The sequence below is a fragment of the Ixodes scapularis genome, unplaced genomic scaffold, assembly GCF_016920785.2.
Source record: "Ixodes scapularis isolate PalLabHiFi unplaced genomic scaffold, ASM1692078v2 PGA_scaffold8__174_contigs__length_109621045, whole genome shotgun sequence".
Lineage (NCBI taxonomy): Eukaryota > Metazoa > Arthropoda > Arachnida > Ixodida > Ixodidae > Ixodes > Ixodes scapularis.
The window spans coordinates 7,789,951-7,806,589 of NW_024609883.1; the positions used below are offsets into that span (position 1 = coordinate 7,789,951).

A 16,639-nucleotide genomic window follows, 5' to 3' on the forward strand; every position below is an offset into this window, starting at 1 on the left:
CATCATCGAGATTTTCCAACAGGGATGCTAGGGCACCGGTGGGATGACCCCAAGCTTCCACTGTGCTTTTTAAGCACACCATAGAACTTGTCATTCGCAAGTACACTCACGTGCACTCATTGGCCACGAACGCGAATTCAAATATTCATTGACGAATTGATTGTTGACGAGCGCATACGTCCGAGTGACGCAGTTTTCGTGTCAAATGCGTGAGCTGCGGTAGGCTGGCGTCATTTTGGCTTTTGTAGGCATTGCAAATAGGATATTTAGAACCATACACACATGATGATAGCATCATGGCACACGGACATTAATGAGTACAAAACGGGCCCAGCTACAGAAAATAAATACTACACTCGTGAAAAATAATTGTCTGTAACTTGTTAATTACAAAAACGAACACACCTCTGAGGATATGAAATATATAATGTGTGTTGATGCATTCTTATAGAGCAGGTCCTTTCATATACATCATTTGAGCAAACGCCTGCTTGTCACTTGAAAAAAAAAACACTGCGATCAAATGCAAGCTTTTGCAACGAAAGGACGTTTATCAAAGTCTTCAGAACTGTCAATTCGTAAAATCGTCGATTAGTACAAAAGGTTAAAGGTCGCAGGCGCTTCCTCGCTTAAAGTTGCTGTGATTAGTCGGTGACCCAAGGCTGAAACAACTTCCCCTAGGCCCTACACACGACGTATACCTTTCGTTTCGATTCTCAGAAATTCCAACATTTAAAGGAAGCTAGAAAATGCGAAAATGTTATACTAAAAGCTATATTGTAAGATCGTTGATTAGTACAAGACGTAAAGATCGCAGGAGCTTCCTCGCTAAAAGTTTGTGATTACGCGGTTACATGGGGCTGAAACAACTTCCCCAAGGTCCAATATGCGACGCATACAATTCGCATTGATTCTCAGACAGTCCAACGTTCAAACAAGGCTAGGAGTATGCGAAAATTGCATGCAAAATGTCTTATCGATCCTCGAACACATCCAGGAATACGAGCACCACTACGGCGATATGACCGATGCTGTCGCACAGGTGCTAATATCCAGAGCGATCTTGCACAGAAAAGGTATAAAGTCACACTCTTTCAGATCTTCGCGTTATAGCTGCTTCAGAGAGCATGAAGAAGTCCGAAATCGTCGGCAAGCAGCGGCACATTACGAGTACCGCGCACCGAACAAACTCGTATCCACCAGCTCTGGGCGCTGCCATCTTACCGGTGACATCACGGCTTTTGCGAGGTCACGTGACGAGTAGTCACTCGGTTGCTAAGGAAACCGAGCCAGCTCAGCTCGTTGCTATGGTACCGCGTGTGACCAATCACGGTGAGAGGCGGCACAGGGAAAAGCGTGGCGCTACTCTGGCAGCTACGCTGCCATATCGAGTGGCTCTAATTACTACCCGTGGTACTACAAAGGGTGTCATCACCCTAAACAGAAGGACATTGAGGCAGCCTATCCCATTCTACGTGTCTTTCCCACGCGCATAAAAGGTTCGAAGTAAATAACCAAACTAAAATGTTGACGAACGCGCTTGCAAGGGGCCATTTGTCTTAGGTATTTTCTTTAGAAGAGTTACGACTGCTGACGCCAGCACGTGCGCCGCGTGGAATACCAATCCCTGCATTCTCCTTGATGCTTGGGTAACATAGCAATACGTCTATAAGGCAAAGGTAACGTTTGAATGATCTGAAGGCTTTTGACGATACCGAGCATTCCAATATTGTTTTGACCTCCGAGGCTAATTGCTTAGACCACTTTGCGATTTTTGGGCATTGTGGGAATCCAAGAGAACGACTGCAAACGCGGGGTGGAGCTAGGAGGAATTTGATCAACAGGCCCGTTTGTTTTTTCGTCTGTCTTCCCGTTTGTGACACACGGTGTTATTTCCATGATGACACTGCAGGTCCCCATTATTTTAATTGATCAAAAGCACCGCGTGTAGTTCATGTATCATACACAGCAAAGGTTAGAATATAGCGTTTTATTTTCGTCATCAAAAGGAAGAAAAGGACCTCAACCTTGCTGTCCTAACATCAATCAGGTCTGACAGTTTTATATGCAGTGTCAGTGGTGTCACAATTAACCTCTGCTACCAAGACCGAAATGCTGCCTGGATATCTCACCCCGACTGCCATCTGCTCAGCTTGCTGATGACATCAGGTGTGCAGCCTAGGCATAATAGGGGTTCGTCGTTTTGACCAATTTCACCCAGACATTCCTGCGCACAAGAAAAATAAGGTTTATCAAAATTAGTACATTTTAATTGGTTCAGGTTCGTATAATTATCAAGGTTTTACACTGTACTCAGCCCACGTGAGTACATGCAACAGATGTTGCGCAAAGGCATATCTACTCTTTTAATTATGTAGAAAACTGCGAATTCATTTTATTACAGGCGATTGGGTCACATATTTCTATTTCGCATTAAATTTATGTTTCGCACAAGGTGTAACTTCACGTATGACCCGCAGTTTCAAGTGTTACTCCTGCATACTGCACCTATTTCCCTCGCACGTTTTGACAAGACAAAAACAAAGGACGAATAAAGACGTTTAGTGGGGCAAACGCAGACATACATAATTATTTCAATGAGCGACGGCATCTACTGAAATTCAACGGTATTCCCTTAGGGCAGAAGTAAAGGAAAAGAACATAGGAAGGAATTGAAGTGGAGACAAAAAAAGAAGAAAGAACAAAAAAGCGGAGATGACAACAACAACAAAAAAAAAAGAGGCTGCTGTAACAGCTCGTGCGATAAGAAATTTAGCTCTGCCGTCGACACATTGCTGAAGGACCGCTTGATCTTGCAAGATTCAATCATTCCTCCCTCTAGCTTGCTGATCTTGCAAGATTCAATCATACCTCCCGTAGCTTGCTGATCTTGCAAGATCCATGTCATTCCTCCCCCTAGCTTGCTGATCTTGCAAGATTCAATCATTCCTCCTGCAAGCTTGGTGATGTGTGTACCTAGAGCTTCTGTTTTGATGAAAGTGAGGGGGGGGGGGGGGGCGCAGTCGGGACAAATGCGTGCGCGCACGACTATGTGATCATAGAAATCAGAGGGGACCTTTGAGACTTGCAGAAAGTGGTTCTTGAAGCGAACATTCAGGTATCTCCTTGTCTGGCCGATGTACTGGCCACCGCAACATAACCGAATGAAATAGGTCCTTCTTGGCAGTTGATGCATTTTTTCGGGTGATTGATGGAACACTCTCATGGAGGGTCTGGATTGTTGACACGCTTTCAAAGGTGCCTCAACCTCATTCTTCACGTGAGGACTACTTTTAATATTAAAAAATTCGAACACCAACCAAGCCCTGTGTAGGGACCCAAAGTTTCAAGGCCAATTCGGCCTCTTCTTCAGGGGCGACCACGGCTATGGCCGTTGAGGAACAGTGTCCTTTCCTTTTTCTTCTACGGCGTGTGTCTGGTCTTCTTCTATGGCTCTGCCTTTTTCAATAATGTGACGAAGCCCATTCACATAGGCAGATGGTAAAGCCCCTAGAGATCTGTTGATGTTCTGTGGCGTTGTTTGAATGTGCCATGATTCTAGGAACAGTCTTTTTCGAGGATTTGTCTCAACGTCAACGATACATGCGTTGTCGAAGTCAATGCGATGGTCCTGGACGTCGCAATGCTCAGCGACCGCGCTACGCTCGTGATCGAACTTGCGCACGTCGTTTTTATGTTGACAGATTCCCTCTCTAAAGTTCTTCGTTTCGCCGATGTATGAGGCCGCGCAAACCCCGCACGGAATCTTATATATAGCGTATTGGGCCCTTTCTTTACCAGGGCAATCTTTTGGGTGTGGCATGAGTCGTCCAAGGGTAGACACAGGTTTGTGCGCTAGTTGGATACCCTCTTTCGCAAGCACACGTGCCAGTGCCTCGCTTGTTCCGCTGATATAGGGAACGCTGATGCGGGAGGTTGGGCGGAAATTCGCACTTAACTGTTGCTGCACGTGTCGTTGGTTTCGGCCTACACGGCGGGCAACGCGATGGATGAAGCTGCTCGTGTAGCCGTTTTTCTTAAGGTCAACAATGACGGTTTGTTCCTCCTTTCTTTTGTCCTCTTCTGATGAGCAGGTGGTCTTTGCCCTGGTTAAGAGTGTCCTGACCACCGACGCCTTATGATTGGCTGGGTGGCTGGATTGAAACTGGAGGTAGCGTCCAGTGTGCGTCGGTTTTCGGTATACAGAGAATTTTAGCTGTTCCTTTTGCCGTTTTACTAGCACGTCCAGGAAAGGTAAGGTGCCGTCCTTTTCGCGCTCCACAGTGAACCGGATGGCCGGCTCGATGGTGTTGAGATGCGCCAGGAATTTGTGCACTTCAGATTTGGCCAGGACTGAGAAGCAGTCATCAACATACCGCAAGAAAATCTTGGGTGGTGTAGATAATGACTGCAGTGCCTTCTGTTCAATAGCTTCCATGCAGAGGTTTGCCGCGGTGACGGAGATGGAAGCACCCATCGCGGGTGCTTCCATCTCCGTCACCACGGCAAACCTCAGCATGGAAGCTATTGAACAGAAGAAGGCACTGCAGTCATTATCTACATCACCCAAGCTGCCAAAGGACCGTACATCACAAGTCCAGGAAAGAATGAACAAAGTTCTAGCGGACATCTTCAAGAAGCACCCTGAGTCAAGAAGCCTCCACCTGCGACTTCTATGTAGGAATGGATCTGCTCCAGGCTTGTATGGTCTTCCGAAGATTGACAAGCCTAGCGTTCCTCTTCGGCCTATTGTAGATTTTACCACCTCGCCACTTCGTGCTCTTTCCAACTATCTTCATCATACCTTTTCTCCTCTTGTGGGAAATGCGACGACCTATGTGCGCAATTCCAGCGATTTCGTAGAGAAGGTTGCACTATTAAAGTTGAGCGCTGAGGACACCATGGTATCGTTCGACGTCATCTCGCTTTTTACAAGTGTTCCTGTTCCCCTGGCAGTCGCCACGGCTAGGAACGCTTTAGAAAAAGACAAAAACCTCAGCGACAGAACGAACCTCAGCGTGGATCAACTGTGCCGCCTCCTTGAGCTCTGCCTCGACAGTACATATGTCAGCTTTAAGGGGGAGTTCTTCAAGCAGACCAGTGGAACCGCGATGGGTGCTTCCATCTCCGTCACCACGGCAGACCTCTGCATTCAAGCTATTGAACAGAAGGCACTGCAGTCATTATCTACACCACCCAAGATTGTCTTGCCGTATGTAGATGACTGCTTCTGCGTCCTGGAAAAATCTGAAGTGGACAAATTCCTGGCGCATCTCAACACCATCGAGCCGGCCATCCAGTTCACTGTGGAGCGCGAAAAGGACGGCACCTTACCTTTCCTGGACGTGCTAGTAAAACGGCAAAAGGAACAGCTAAAATTGTCTGTATACCGAAAACCGACGCACACTGAACGCTACCTCCAGCTTCAATCCAGCCACCCAGCCAATCATAAGGCGTCGGTGGTCAGGACACTCTTAACTAGGGCAAAGACCATCTGCTCATCAGAAGAGGACAAAAGAAAGGAGGAACAAACCGTCATTGCTGACCTTAAGAAAAACGGCTACACGAGCAGCTTCATCCATCGCGTTGCCCGCCGTGTAGGCCGGAACCAACGACACGTGCAGCAACAGTTAAGTTCGAATTTCCGCCCAACCTCCCGCATCAGCGTTCCCTACATCAACGGAACAAGCGAGGCACAGGCACGTGTGCTTGCGAAAGAGGGTATCCAACTAGCGCACAAACCTGTGTCTACCCTTGGACGACTCATGCCACGCCCAAAAGAACGCCCTGGTAAAGAAAGGGCCCAAGGCGTTGTATGTAAGATTCCGTGCGGGGTTTGCGCGGCCTCATACATCGGCGAAACGAAGAACTTTAGAGAGGGAATCCGTCAACATAGAAACGACGTGCGCAAGTTCGATCACGAGCGTAGCGCGATTGCTGACCATTGCGACGTCCAGGACCATCGCATTGACTTCGACAACGCATGTATCGTTGACGTTGAGACAAATCCTCGAAAAAGACTGTTCCTAGAATCATGGCACATTCAAACAACGCCACAGAACATCAACAGATCTCTAGGGGCTTTACCATCCGCCTATGTGAATGGGCTTCGTCACATCATTGAAAAAGGCACAGCCGTAGAAGAAGAAGACCAGACACACGCCGTAGGAGAAAAATAAAAGGACACTGCTCCTCAACGGCCATAGCCGTCGTCGCCCCTGAAGAAGAGGCCGAATTGGCCTTTAAACGTTGGGTCCCTACAGAAGGGCTTAGTTGGTGTTCGAATTTTTTAATATTAATTACTCCCAACCAGACAGATCTCTCAAATGTTTACTTTAAAATTTTTAGGACTACTTTAGCATCGTACCGGGTAGCGAGAGGTTTTAAACGGTGAGCAATATTGTGCACATACAGTATCAAAAAGAAGCTTTACTTTTTTTTTCCTGTTTTTGGGTTGGGCAGTTAGATGCTGCAATGAGTCGCTGGTGGATAGTGCGAAGGAGATTTGAGGGAAATCCTGCGCGGAGAAGGCTGTCATCATGACGGAGGAGGCACAATACTGCCCACCGTTTCAATATTCCTGCTGCCCGGTGCGTAACGTGAAGGGACATCGCATGACGTGACACCATGTTAGTACTTGACACGGTGACGTCACTCGACACTATGACATTGACTTAGATATAGAGCGCAAAGCAACGGGATCGGTGAAGGGACCAGATAAATCCGCTTGTAAAGGTATTGAACCAAGATTTTGTACAGACGTGGCCGAAGAGCGTGCGTTAATGAAATGCAGATTTCCCTGCACAAATTTCCCCAGCAAAAGGCACAGAATGAAAAACTTAAAATCCCTACCTACTGCGTCCCTCTGCTACCAAAACGCATCTGATTGTCGCAACAACCGACAGAGGGCGACAAGTAAGATCGCAGGTAGATAGAGAGACTGTTGCAAAAAGTATCCAACTGCTCAATCGGAGTCACGTGGCTTATGGTCGCGTTTGCAAGACGAGCTGCGAGGAGGAGCCGAAAGTGTTGATCGTCTGCTAACGTCTCCGCCTTTCCCCCTGCTTTCCTTCTCGCCATGCGAAAACGCAGCGCATGCGGACTTGCGACCGATCCCCGCAGAAGGCGTCAGCTGTGACATTGCAAACGCTCCCCGTGGTTTGAGATGGACCTTCTCTTCAAGCTAGGCTCTCAACAGGCGGCTATGGCGGGCGCTTCCCTCGACCTCGACAATAGAGCAGAAAATGTTTAAGAGCTAGAAGCAATCCGTTTTTTTTTTATTGCGAATTTTCGTGCATTATTATTTTATTTTAACATTAAAATATAAAACTCGAAGATGAAAAAAGAACTCCAAAACAGATTTGTATTTTCGTGTTATATGTTTCGACAATTATTTTCGGCTAATGTCATCCGCTTTGCAGTCTCTTGTTTTTACCGCGTTTCTTTCCTTGTCTGTAACCTTTATCCGCGCTGCTTAGGGATGCAAGCCGTCTTCATGGTGCGCTTAGCTCCTAAAAAGCGAGTGAAGGTTGCTCTCTGGTACGGGGGCTGTCAGAGGACGAAGGATGTCCGCCGACGTTTTCTGGAGGAGCTTTGGCTTCGACCTCCGGACTCCCCTGCAAGTCTACGCTGGTTGAGACGCCTCAACGAGGAGAGAAACCTCCAAAATAAGCCACAGACCACAGTGCTGCCATCACCAAGTTAATGCTGAAAAATGCGGTACTTGGTGCCTTCCATGGCAGGCCCCCACCTGTTGACGCAGAGATCTATCGGCTGCTGCACCGCTCAGACGACTTTGGTGAGCACACAACCATCGTAAGTAGGTGCCTCATGTTTTTTTTTTTTCATTTCTAACTCACTACTCTGGAACATTTGTTCGGTGCATTTAATTTTAATGGGCGTTCTTCGGCCATTTTTGTGCAAACCTTTCGCAAGCCATCTTCATGTTCGATACGTTCACGCTCGCGCTCACGCTCGATACGTTCAGAAACCGATGTATGTCGTCCCTTCAAACAGCCATCGACACTTTGACACAACATTGACCTATTGCACCACGTGGCATTTTGACTTTGGCCGACATCAGAACATTACAGAGCCCGGTGACGACACGTGAACCATGGGCGTCACAGTGTCCCGTGAAGCGCGTCACCTGGTAGTGTCAAGTCAGGTTACATCCTGAAATTACACTGTGACGTCAGATATAAGGTCACGTGGCACTGACATCATTAGGTCACGTGACTGCGTCTCGTACCATGACGTAGCAATGTGGCGTCGCGTCAGGTGGCGTCACCTGACACTGATGTCGGGGGAAAATATATTGTAACATATAGTGACTTAGCGCGACACCACGTACTCACGTGACAGTACAGTGTTCCGCGACATTGTGACGTCTTTATATAGCCACAAAAAATTGTCATGCACCCTTCAGTGTCATTATTCCTGTGCCCGCCAAAGGTGCTCGAGCGTGAAAAGGCCCTATCAATGCGGTGCATTTCGCATGTAGTTGGGAAGTGCTAACGACACAGCAGCTATTTTTTGGGGTATGCCAAACTGGCCTATTAATAAAATCGGAGTAGCTAACCGCTTAGTTTCTTCCTTTTTGGGTAAACCATTAAAAAAACGTTGCAGTGCGTGTAAAACAAAATCCCATTATGTAGTTTTCATCGAGGTAGCTATTTTCTTTCGAATTTATCAAACATTATGTAAAGCGCGAGGTTGACCGAAAATCCCGCGTGACTACCCACAGGTGAACTGCGATGTCTGAGCCATTAGTCTCGCGATATGTTTTTATTTTCTCGCGCTTTCTTAATAGATTGAAACAAATAGATACGCGAAGACTATTCTGATGGAAAAAAGCACGGTATGGTATTTCTCAACACGGTCTACAAGTTTTGTATTGCGAGATTCAACCACAAAGCAATGTGCGAAAATTTAACTAATGTTTTTTTTGTTATTTAAGCAGTTTTGACCGTCGCGACAATACCTTGACTTGCTCGATATGGCTGTTAGAGATACTGCGGTATTTTGACACGCGTAGAGCTCAACCTTGTTTTAAGTTTAGGCACAAGTTAGCTGAAACGCCTTGCACGAACATCTGCTGGAGTAGCAGTAGGGTATCATGGCTGAGCAGAGATACTCCAGAAAGTATTTGGAAACACAAATACTGAGTTGCGTGCATTTTAAGGCCCAAAATACAGATACTGAGATACATTTGTTTTTGATGCAACGGGATATCTCTAAGATACTTCTGCAAACCCAGCGAAAAAGTATTCCGGAATACAGGTACAGATACTTATAGAAATGCGTTTGCTCCCGAATGGTGCTGGGTGGGGTGAGTGCAGTTCGTGGCGAATGCGAATGATAATTTATGCTTGTGCTTCTTTTTGGTGCCATTTTATGCTGTTGCCCTTACCTCGAAATCTTTGTTTATCTTAATGCCGCTAAAGAAAACATGTTACCTTTGGTGAACCAGATAGTTACAGAACGGTCAATACTGCGTGGCATGCACGACGAAAGGCGTAGCGAATCTAACGAGATACCCAAATCTGGCAAAGTATCTTGATACAAGCGATACACTGTTAATGTGTTTCACTACTGAGATAAAAATACATTTCTCACGTCTATCTCGACACAGAATTACAGATACCCAAAAGCATCTCCAAGATACTCTTGCGATACATTTGTATCGCGATACTGCCCAACCCTGTAGAGTTTTATAAGAAGGGAAGGCAAAGGGAGTGTTTTTCGTAGCCGTTGCTCGGAATATCATCTTTGGTTTAGGGAAGGGGGGAGAGTGAAAGGTCGGTGAACGAAAGGGGTTTATTATGGGGGGATGTCCCGATAGTGTTTCGTCTCCTATGGTCCTGGAGCAGGTGTTAGCGCCCAAGGAGGTGGCCGGCCCCAGTGAGAGCGGAGCCGCAAGCGGAGATAGGGGGGTCGAGCCTGAGCTCTTCATGGAGAGAGGAGCGAGTTGGTAGGCTTGCTTTCAGGAAGATCGCGGTGCGCTTTACAAATAAATGAGACTAACCTTGATTATGACCCGAAGACATGACAGAGGCCGTTGGCGCGCAAGGTGCAGTTGCTTGTGTACGCCTCCGAAAGATATCCGACGAACAGTAATAAAGCACAACATGAACACAAGAGAAAACTTGGCTCATGCTTTGCATACCAACATACAAAGATGACTGCAGGTAGGCTTCACCCCCCCCTCCCCCCCTTCATTGCCAGATACAAAGGGCGTCAGCTCCAGCAAGTTCTTAGCAATTATCCTTGGTAAGGGTAACCTAAAATTATTTTTCGACTTAATAATAAATGTCTCACCAGGCTACCGTCCCTCGGGGAATATTCTTCGTCGCACGTTATTCCGGGAGGCAGTCGCCGTTCGATGTTATCAGATTTGCATCGTGCCGAACAAGTGAGAAAGTTGAAAAAGAAAAATCCCTGAAAAGGACAAAATGAAATGCGTTATAAAGCCATTGCCATTTCATTTCGGGCCAAAATGCAACAGAAGTAGAAAAGAAATTCATTGGAATACTCGTGACCTGTTCCTAACTCGCTGTACCTTGGAGATTAGAATAGCATGCATTTTAGAAAAACATTGCTTTCATGCTGAATAATTGGCGCGGGGAAAACAATTTCGTTACGTCTTATAACAGTGCCTCCTAGACACTAGCTGGAAATCAAGGACAACGACATAGCGACGTTTCGAAAACGTTAGGCGATACAGCACAAACTCGCTTTTATAAATTATAGTTTCGTGTCAATACAGCGAAACAATACAATAGCTACCAATAGACTTACAACAAAATTGATGCAAGCTTTGCTACGTTAAAACGTAGGTATTCTTTGATTTCATTTGGGTATTTATAAAAAGACAAACTCGACCTTTACACTTTTTTTTTGGCAGTATAACCATTTATGACACTTTTGGAGCTCGGTGGCGTCAATCAATTGTACGGTAACGCTCCTTATATTATCCTGGTGCAGGGAACTATAAAGCTTCACAAGGAGTTAAAAAACTGTTTTATTCTTTAATGTTCATGAAGTGCTGATTTAGATTCAGGTTTTGCGTTGTGTTTCCATATGTTTCAGTCTTGCCATGATTTTGTTTTCTTTTTCACTCGTGCATATACCTTTAGCAGTTAGTGCCACTTACACTCGAAGCTGACATCCCTCAACGCTCAGCATTTTACTCCTTAACATTCTAATCTACAGTCCAAACTAAAATAGATCGGTAAAAGCAGGTGATTTCCGGGCCAGCGAAAGGGTGGCTATTTACCATGCAGTGGTGCAAGCCTCCAAATAAAGCTAATTACTGAGAGTTTTATAAAACATATCGGCAAGCAGATAGCCGCGCGGGGACCATTTTTGTTCCAAAAGAGCGCTTTTGAAGCGACGCTAGTCTTCGTCAGGCGCTTGCCAACCCCACGTGACTGTACGCGGTTTCTCATTTTGCATGCTAAGTGAGCGATACCTTCCTTTCTATTCGCTTTTTTTTAACAAACTTAGTGGCGTTATTTATTCGGCAGCCCGGGCGCACTCCCAGTTCCGGTAATGTTTATGCATCATTCTTCCACCCCCCCTAACAGGGAATTTTCTGCAAGAGTCAAATGAGAGACCATTTTCCCAAAAAATAGCGCGTGGATTTAATCTCTCAAATACAGCGAAACGCGCCGTCTAGCTGGGAACTGGAAGTGTTTGAGGGAAGTGTTTGAGGGTACACTGGCGCCATCACTCTTTAACTTAAGCAAGAAAGAGCGATTCGAGTGCTTTACAGCCCTTGGTTGTTTTTTATAGGCCGATTAATAAAATTCTGTGCCAAGCGAGGGTGATGCAAAATGCTGGCTGCGTATTTTAATTATTTTGCTCATAAACTCTCTACCGAAGCATGACAGAAAGGTTTGAAAGTCCCGACCACTCCCTTTCACATGCATTTAGAGCATGGCAGCAGTGCTAATGAACACTCCAGCCGTTGATTCATTGTGCATACCTGTTTTAGGGCCGATTATAAGTGCTCATAATACAGGAACTGTCGAAATTTTACTTACATCTTGATCATGGTTGCGACACACTCTATCACTCGCGTTAGCAATTTTCCAGTAGCAGTCATATGCGTCCTCTGGTTTCACAATCCCTCCTGTAATAAAGGAACGTGAAAATTAATTTGTTATCTTTCAATTATGTACAATTTTGTTCAGATTAAAGTATCTGAATATATTTTGCACGTAAAGATGTTGCGAAAACATGGATGATATGAGTGCAACACGCGTTTTTTTATCGCCGTTCTTGCGCCTGCTGCCCGAGTGGTACATTTCGCGCACGCCGAACTTCCCTTTTGTTCCTAATTGAAACCATGTTTATTATATTCACCTACTACAAATTAATTATTTAAATTTAAATAGTTATTTTACTAGCTGGCATAATTTTTGCAATGCGTGACGTCCACCAGTTTGTTCTCAAAATAGTTCCTTTCCTAGAACACTCTACTTTTAGGAACTTTTAGAAGTCTTCGCAGAAACATCAGGTATATACAAACAACGGTACACCCTGGAGCTACATCTATCCTAAATAATTATAATTAGACCAATGTATCTTTGTGTAAATACCTATAGTGTCAAATTTTTATTAAATGAACGTTGACAATTAGAATATGAACATGTGATCGCTCCACACTGCAATAAGGAGTACCGACAGTATCTACATTGTTCAGTAAAAAAGTTAAAACTTTCATTCAAGGGTACTGGAACACGGAAAACAGTTATTATTCTAGTAAAATAATTAGAACAAAACGACTGACATCTTGCAAAAATAATAACACGCAATCAAAAATAAAAGAACACAGTTGCGTTAAACATGACGAAAAAATATTCTACTTTTATGGTTTACAACTTTCAAAATGTGTTTTTTAGATGTTTCACAAATGTAATACAAACAAAGCGACTAAGAAAAAAAGCTTCAAAACAGCAACAGGAAGGAAGCCGCCGTGGGTTGAAAAAAATCACACTTCACTCAGCATAAACCTTATATAGTAAGTTTGAAGATCATTATTAGTTTACTTTTCTAAAACCCTGTAAAGAAGCTTGCACTCAATAGCTCTTGTAATTGAAGAAGAGGGAGCAATAACTATAGAATTTTATACTTATATTCAGTTTTAAAGTATAATTAAGAAAATATTCAGTGGAAACCACTTGAACTAATCTCGCAAGATCGGTTCCCTGAGGCTGTAATTCATTCAAAGGGTGCGGGTTTATGATAAAATTCGGATGTAGAAATACTCAAGGTCTTCAGTGCATCAGTTATTGCATACAATAGGAAAGTTCCCGACTAGTTACATATATATGGAGTTCCCGACTAGTTACATATAGAGTATCAACTGGAGAGTACCGACTGGGGAGTATCAACTGGGGTAAGCAGAAAATCAACTGGAGAATCAACTGGGGTACTCCAGCTGTTTCTTCAGCTACCAAAACAAATTGAATTTTCTGATTACCCGGATTTTATAGCTCAGGGTATGCTATTCATTGTATCGAAATTCAAAACAGCTATTAGAAAAACCGGAAATTAATATTATGGCAAAAACAACATTCAAATTTCCGCGTGTTCTCCAAGCGTGTGACATCACAAATGGTACAAAATTTCAGGTCACGCAGCTGGGCTTAAACCGAGAATGTCGAGTGTTTTTTCTTGCTTCTCAATGAATGAGCTTCCGAGGATTTTTTTTCCCACCAGCAAACGTCTTGCGGTCAGTTGGGAACGTAGTTTACTGCACATAGTGTACCATTTCTTTCGTCACACTACAATGTTGCCAGTAGGGGATCTCGGTTCGTTAAGCGTGGTGAGATCAAAATAAGAAAATTCAAAACGTTCGTGAAATTTCCTTGTTCTTTATACAATATCTGGGGGACTAGTACAGTCTTGTCTATCGGCGTGTTGAGCCACTTTGAAGCAAATAAGTTACAATAAAAAATCCTTAAACTACACCCTTAACCGCTACGCCATATTCGAATGTTTGCTGCGCGAGCTGTGCGCAAATCTCGGAAGTAGGCACACGGACAAAAGCAAATGGAGGGACACCGACGTGCTTATTGTATTGATAACAAACTAACTGACACAATATGCTCTGTTTTACCTTACATAAGACCGCATCGGACGCTACAGCAATCGGAGCCAACCCAAAGCAGTTGGAGAGTCGCGCTTGACCCTCGGGAAAGACAAAGCGACGCTTAGCCTCGTGATACGACTGGACAGCGGGACTAATGATGTTGTAGCGTCCCCTGCGGTGTATCAGAAGGGGAAGCGGAGTATAGTGGTGACAAGCGTAAACAGAGCTTCCCATGTACAACTCTCGCGAGAACCTGGTCGGAGGTGGTCGGCCGAAAGCATCGGTCACACGTTCGAACGGGTTCAAGTCCCAACATTAAGTCCCTGATAGCGGGCCATCCACCCCCCATGGTGACGAAGCAGCGGTATAACCAAACTAATAGCCGGTTTGTTCAAACTGCTTACCCATTTGGTCGAACTCCTCACTGGTTTGAACGAACTGGTGAGCAGTTTCAAACCGGTTCACTCGTCTCAGTGCGATACCAACAGGTTCTCCTACCGCTACGCTCGAACAGGAACGTGGTTTTATCAAACCCGCAAACGATTTGATCAAACCGTTGAGCTAACTAAACCTGGGATTATTTTGATTACACCGATGAGCAGCTCGAATATGCTGCTAAGCGAAGGTCGAAACAGATACCGCTATGGTTGAACGGGTACCGGTATGAACCTCTTGAAATTTCAAAGGGTTTTCTTCAGAAGGGGTGAAGCTATTTTAGACGGTACATATATGGGACTAAAAAGAAGTTTCCTCAGAAGCCACAAGCTGCTTTTAATAAGGCCGTATCGAATGTGTACCTGTATGAACGGGTGCCGGTATTAGACGGGTACCCGTGTCAAAAGGGTACTAGCATTAAACGGGTGCAACAATCTCATAATACCATATGGTCTCAGTGGGTCAACTAGTTTGACACTTGTTCGAATTCTAAACGTTTTTTAGGAGGGTTACTATGGCAACATGAGCGAAACACTGCAAAAAAACAGTTGTTCACAGTCAAACCAATTTATAATTAGCCTGCATACGGTTACAGGCACTGAAAGTACGAGCAAATAGATTGCGTCCCAATATGTAGAGTATGTGTTGTGACCGGAATCGATAATCATATACGGCCATCATATATAGATATTCTCAATCTATGATAAATCGTACTTATCTGTACATTCCTATCAATGTTTATAGACACATATAGGGCAGACAGCGTTTAACATGTGATATTATATTTACCGTCGACGTCGACGTGCAAAGTGACCAGCGCAGCAAAGATTGCCAGAAGCATTATTTTCATCATACTTTTCAGGTTATCTTCCACCTAAAACAATAACAAACAAGAAAACAAAGCATGGCAGTTTGAACTTAAGAGAGACATACATATATTTCCAATGTTTCTTTGACGGATTCAAATAGGTGGGCGAATAACTGAGTGGTCTCAATCATCCTTTTTAAAATACAATGTGATATTGTATAAAATGACAAATTAAGAATTAAATAATTTGTAGCACTGAATGAATTCAATTTCTAATTGCAATTACAAATTGTTTGCTTTTACTTAAAAAAATATTGATACATGTCTCGAAAATGGAAAGACAAAGTTCTATGTAGAATTTGTCCCCCTACCCTGAGATATTTTTTAACGTATTCTTTCACGCCGACCCGAGACAACTACTCTACCTTAAATTTGCCTTGTCAGGCTTCCTCTCCAAATTTCTATATCCTTCTCGCACAGGTGATAACGATACGCAGAAAAGAAAAAAGAAAAGCGCCGAGGTGAAAATTTAGTTAGGATTCGTTCTGTCCGAACGAATCCTAACTGACCTACCAATGTGGGCCAAGCTTTCAAACGTACAACGTTATTTTATTTATTTCTATTGTTAATAATTAACTCGTTGTGCCACCCAAATAATGGTGGCATGAGACGCTTGTTTCAACAAGCTTAAAGAAGGAAGGTGAATTCGCTGAGCAGCTATTCCTTATTTCTAGTGTATAAATGGGCAGAAAGTCGAGCATTTAACGGGGCTTCTTATGTATGTAATTTGTTAATTGTATAGATATAAAGCCTGGAGGAGTTTATAACATCCATAGAAATAAAATAGTAAGCTAGTAATTTTATTTCGTTTTGGAGTTCTGTCAGTCCCTCGTCATTCTTAATGAATATTTGTGAAAATCAAACAAAAGTAAGTTTATAAATTTGAAGCAAGTCTTTTTGTGTTTTAGGCTTTACAGATTCTTTCTTTTAACCATGAAAGCTACACCACTGCGCTTTGTACAGCTTGGTTACGCGGCCAGGGGGTCATAATATAAGGTGCTAATGTTCATGCTAAGTCAATTAATTACATAAATTGGATTATTTAACTTTCAAATATTTAATGTTAACGTAGGGTTCTCATTGCAGACTTGCTTAGCGTCATCGAGCACTACGACACCTTTAAACTTTAGAAAAACTTCAATCGGGTGGTACGTACGGTGGTATCGTTTACTACCCGCTCGTGCACAGCCGCAAGGCTGTGCACGAGCGGCTGTGCACGCGCCGACCGACCTTCA

At 44.1% G+C, this 16,639-nt stretch overlaps 1 protein-coding gene across 1 annotated transcript; it reads right to left on the reverse strand.

The window, feature by feature from the left end:
* Positions 1-2,128: 2,128 nt before the first annotated feature.
* On the reverse strand, positions 2,129-15,389 carry LOC115309860. The gene is made up of 4 exons (XM_029968112.2): positions 15,326-15,389; positions 12,048-12,136; positions 10,321-10,440; positions 2,129-2,227 (listed from the first exon to the last, which is right to left on the reverse strand). Exons 1-4 carry the CDS (start codon positions 15,387-15,389, stop codon positions 2,129-2,131), a joined length of 372 nt encoding a protein of 123 aa, XP_029823972.2.
* Positions 15,390-16,639: the final 1,250 nt, after the last annotated feature.

Bases quoted from the DNA above. Each gene is read 5' to 3' on its own strand.
- LOC115309860 (XM_029968112.2), bottom strand. From the start codon at position 15,389: ATGATGAAAATAATGCTTCTGGCAATCTTTGCTGCGCTGGTCACTTTG. The intron at 10,441-12,047 runs GTAAGTAAAATT...TGTCCTTTTCAG, and splicing joins GTCGCAACCATGATCAAGAT to GGATTTTTCTTTTTCAACTT. The intron at 2,228-10,320 runs GTGAGACATTTA...TCTTGTGCGCAG, and splicing joins CCCCGAGGGACGGTAGCCTG to GAATGTCTGGGTGAAATTGG.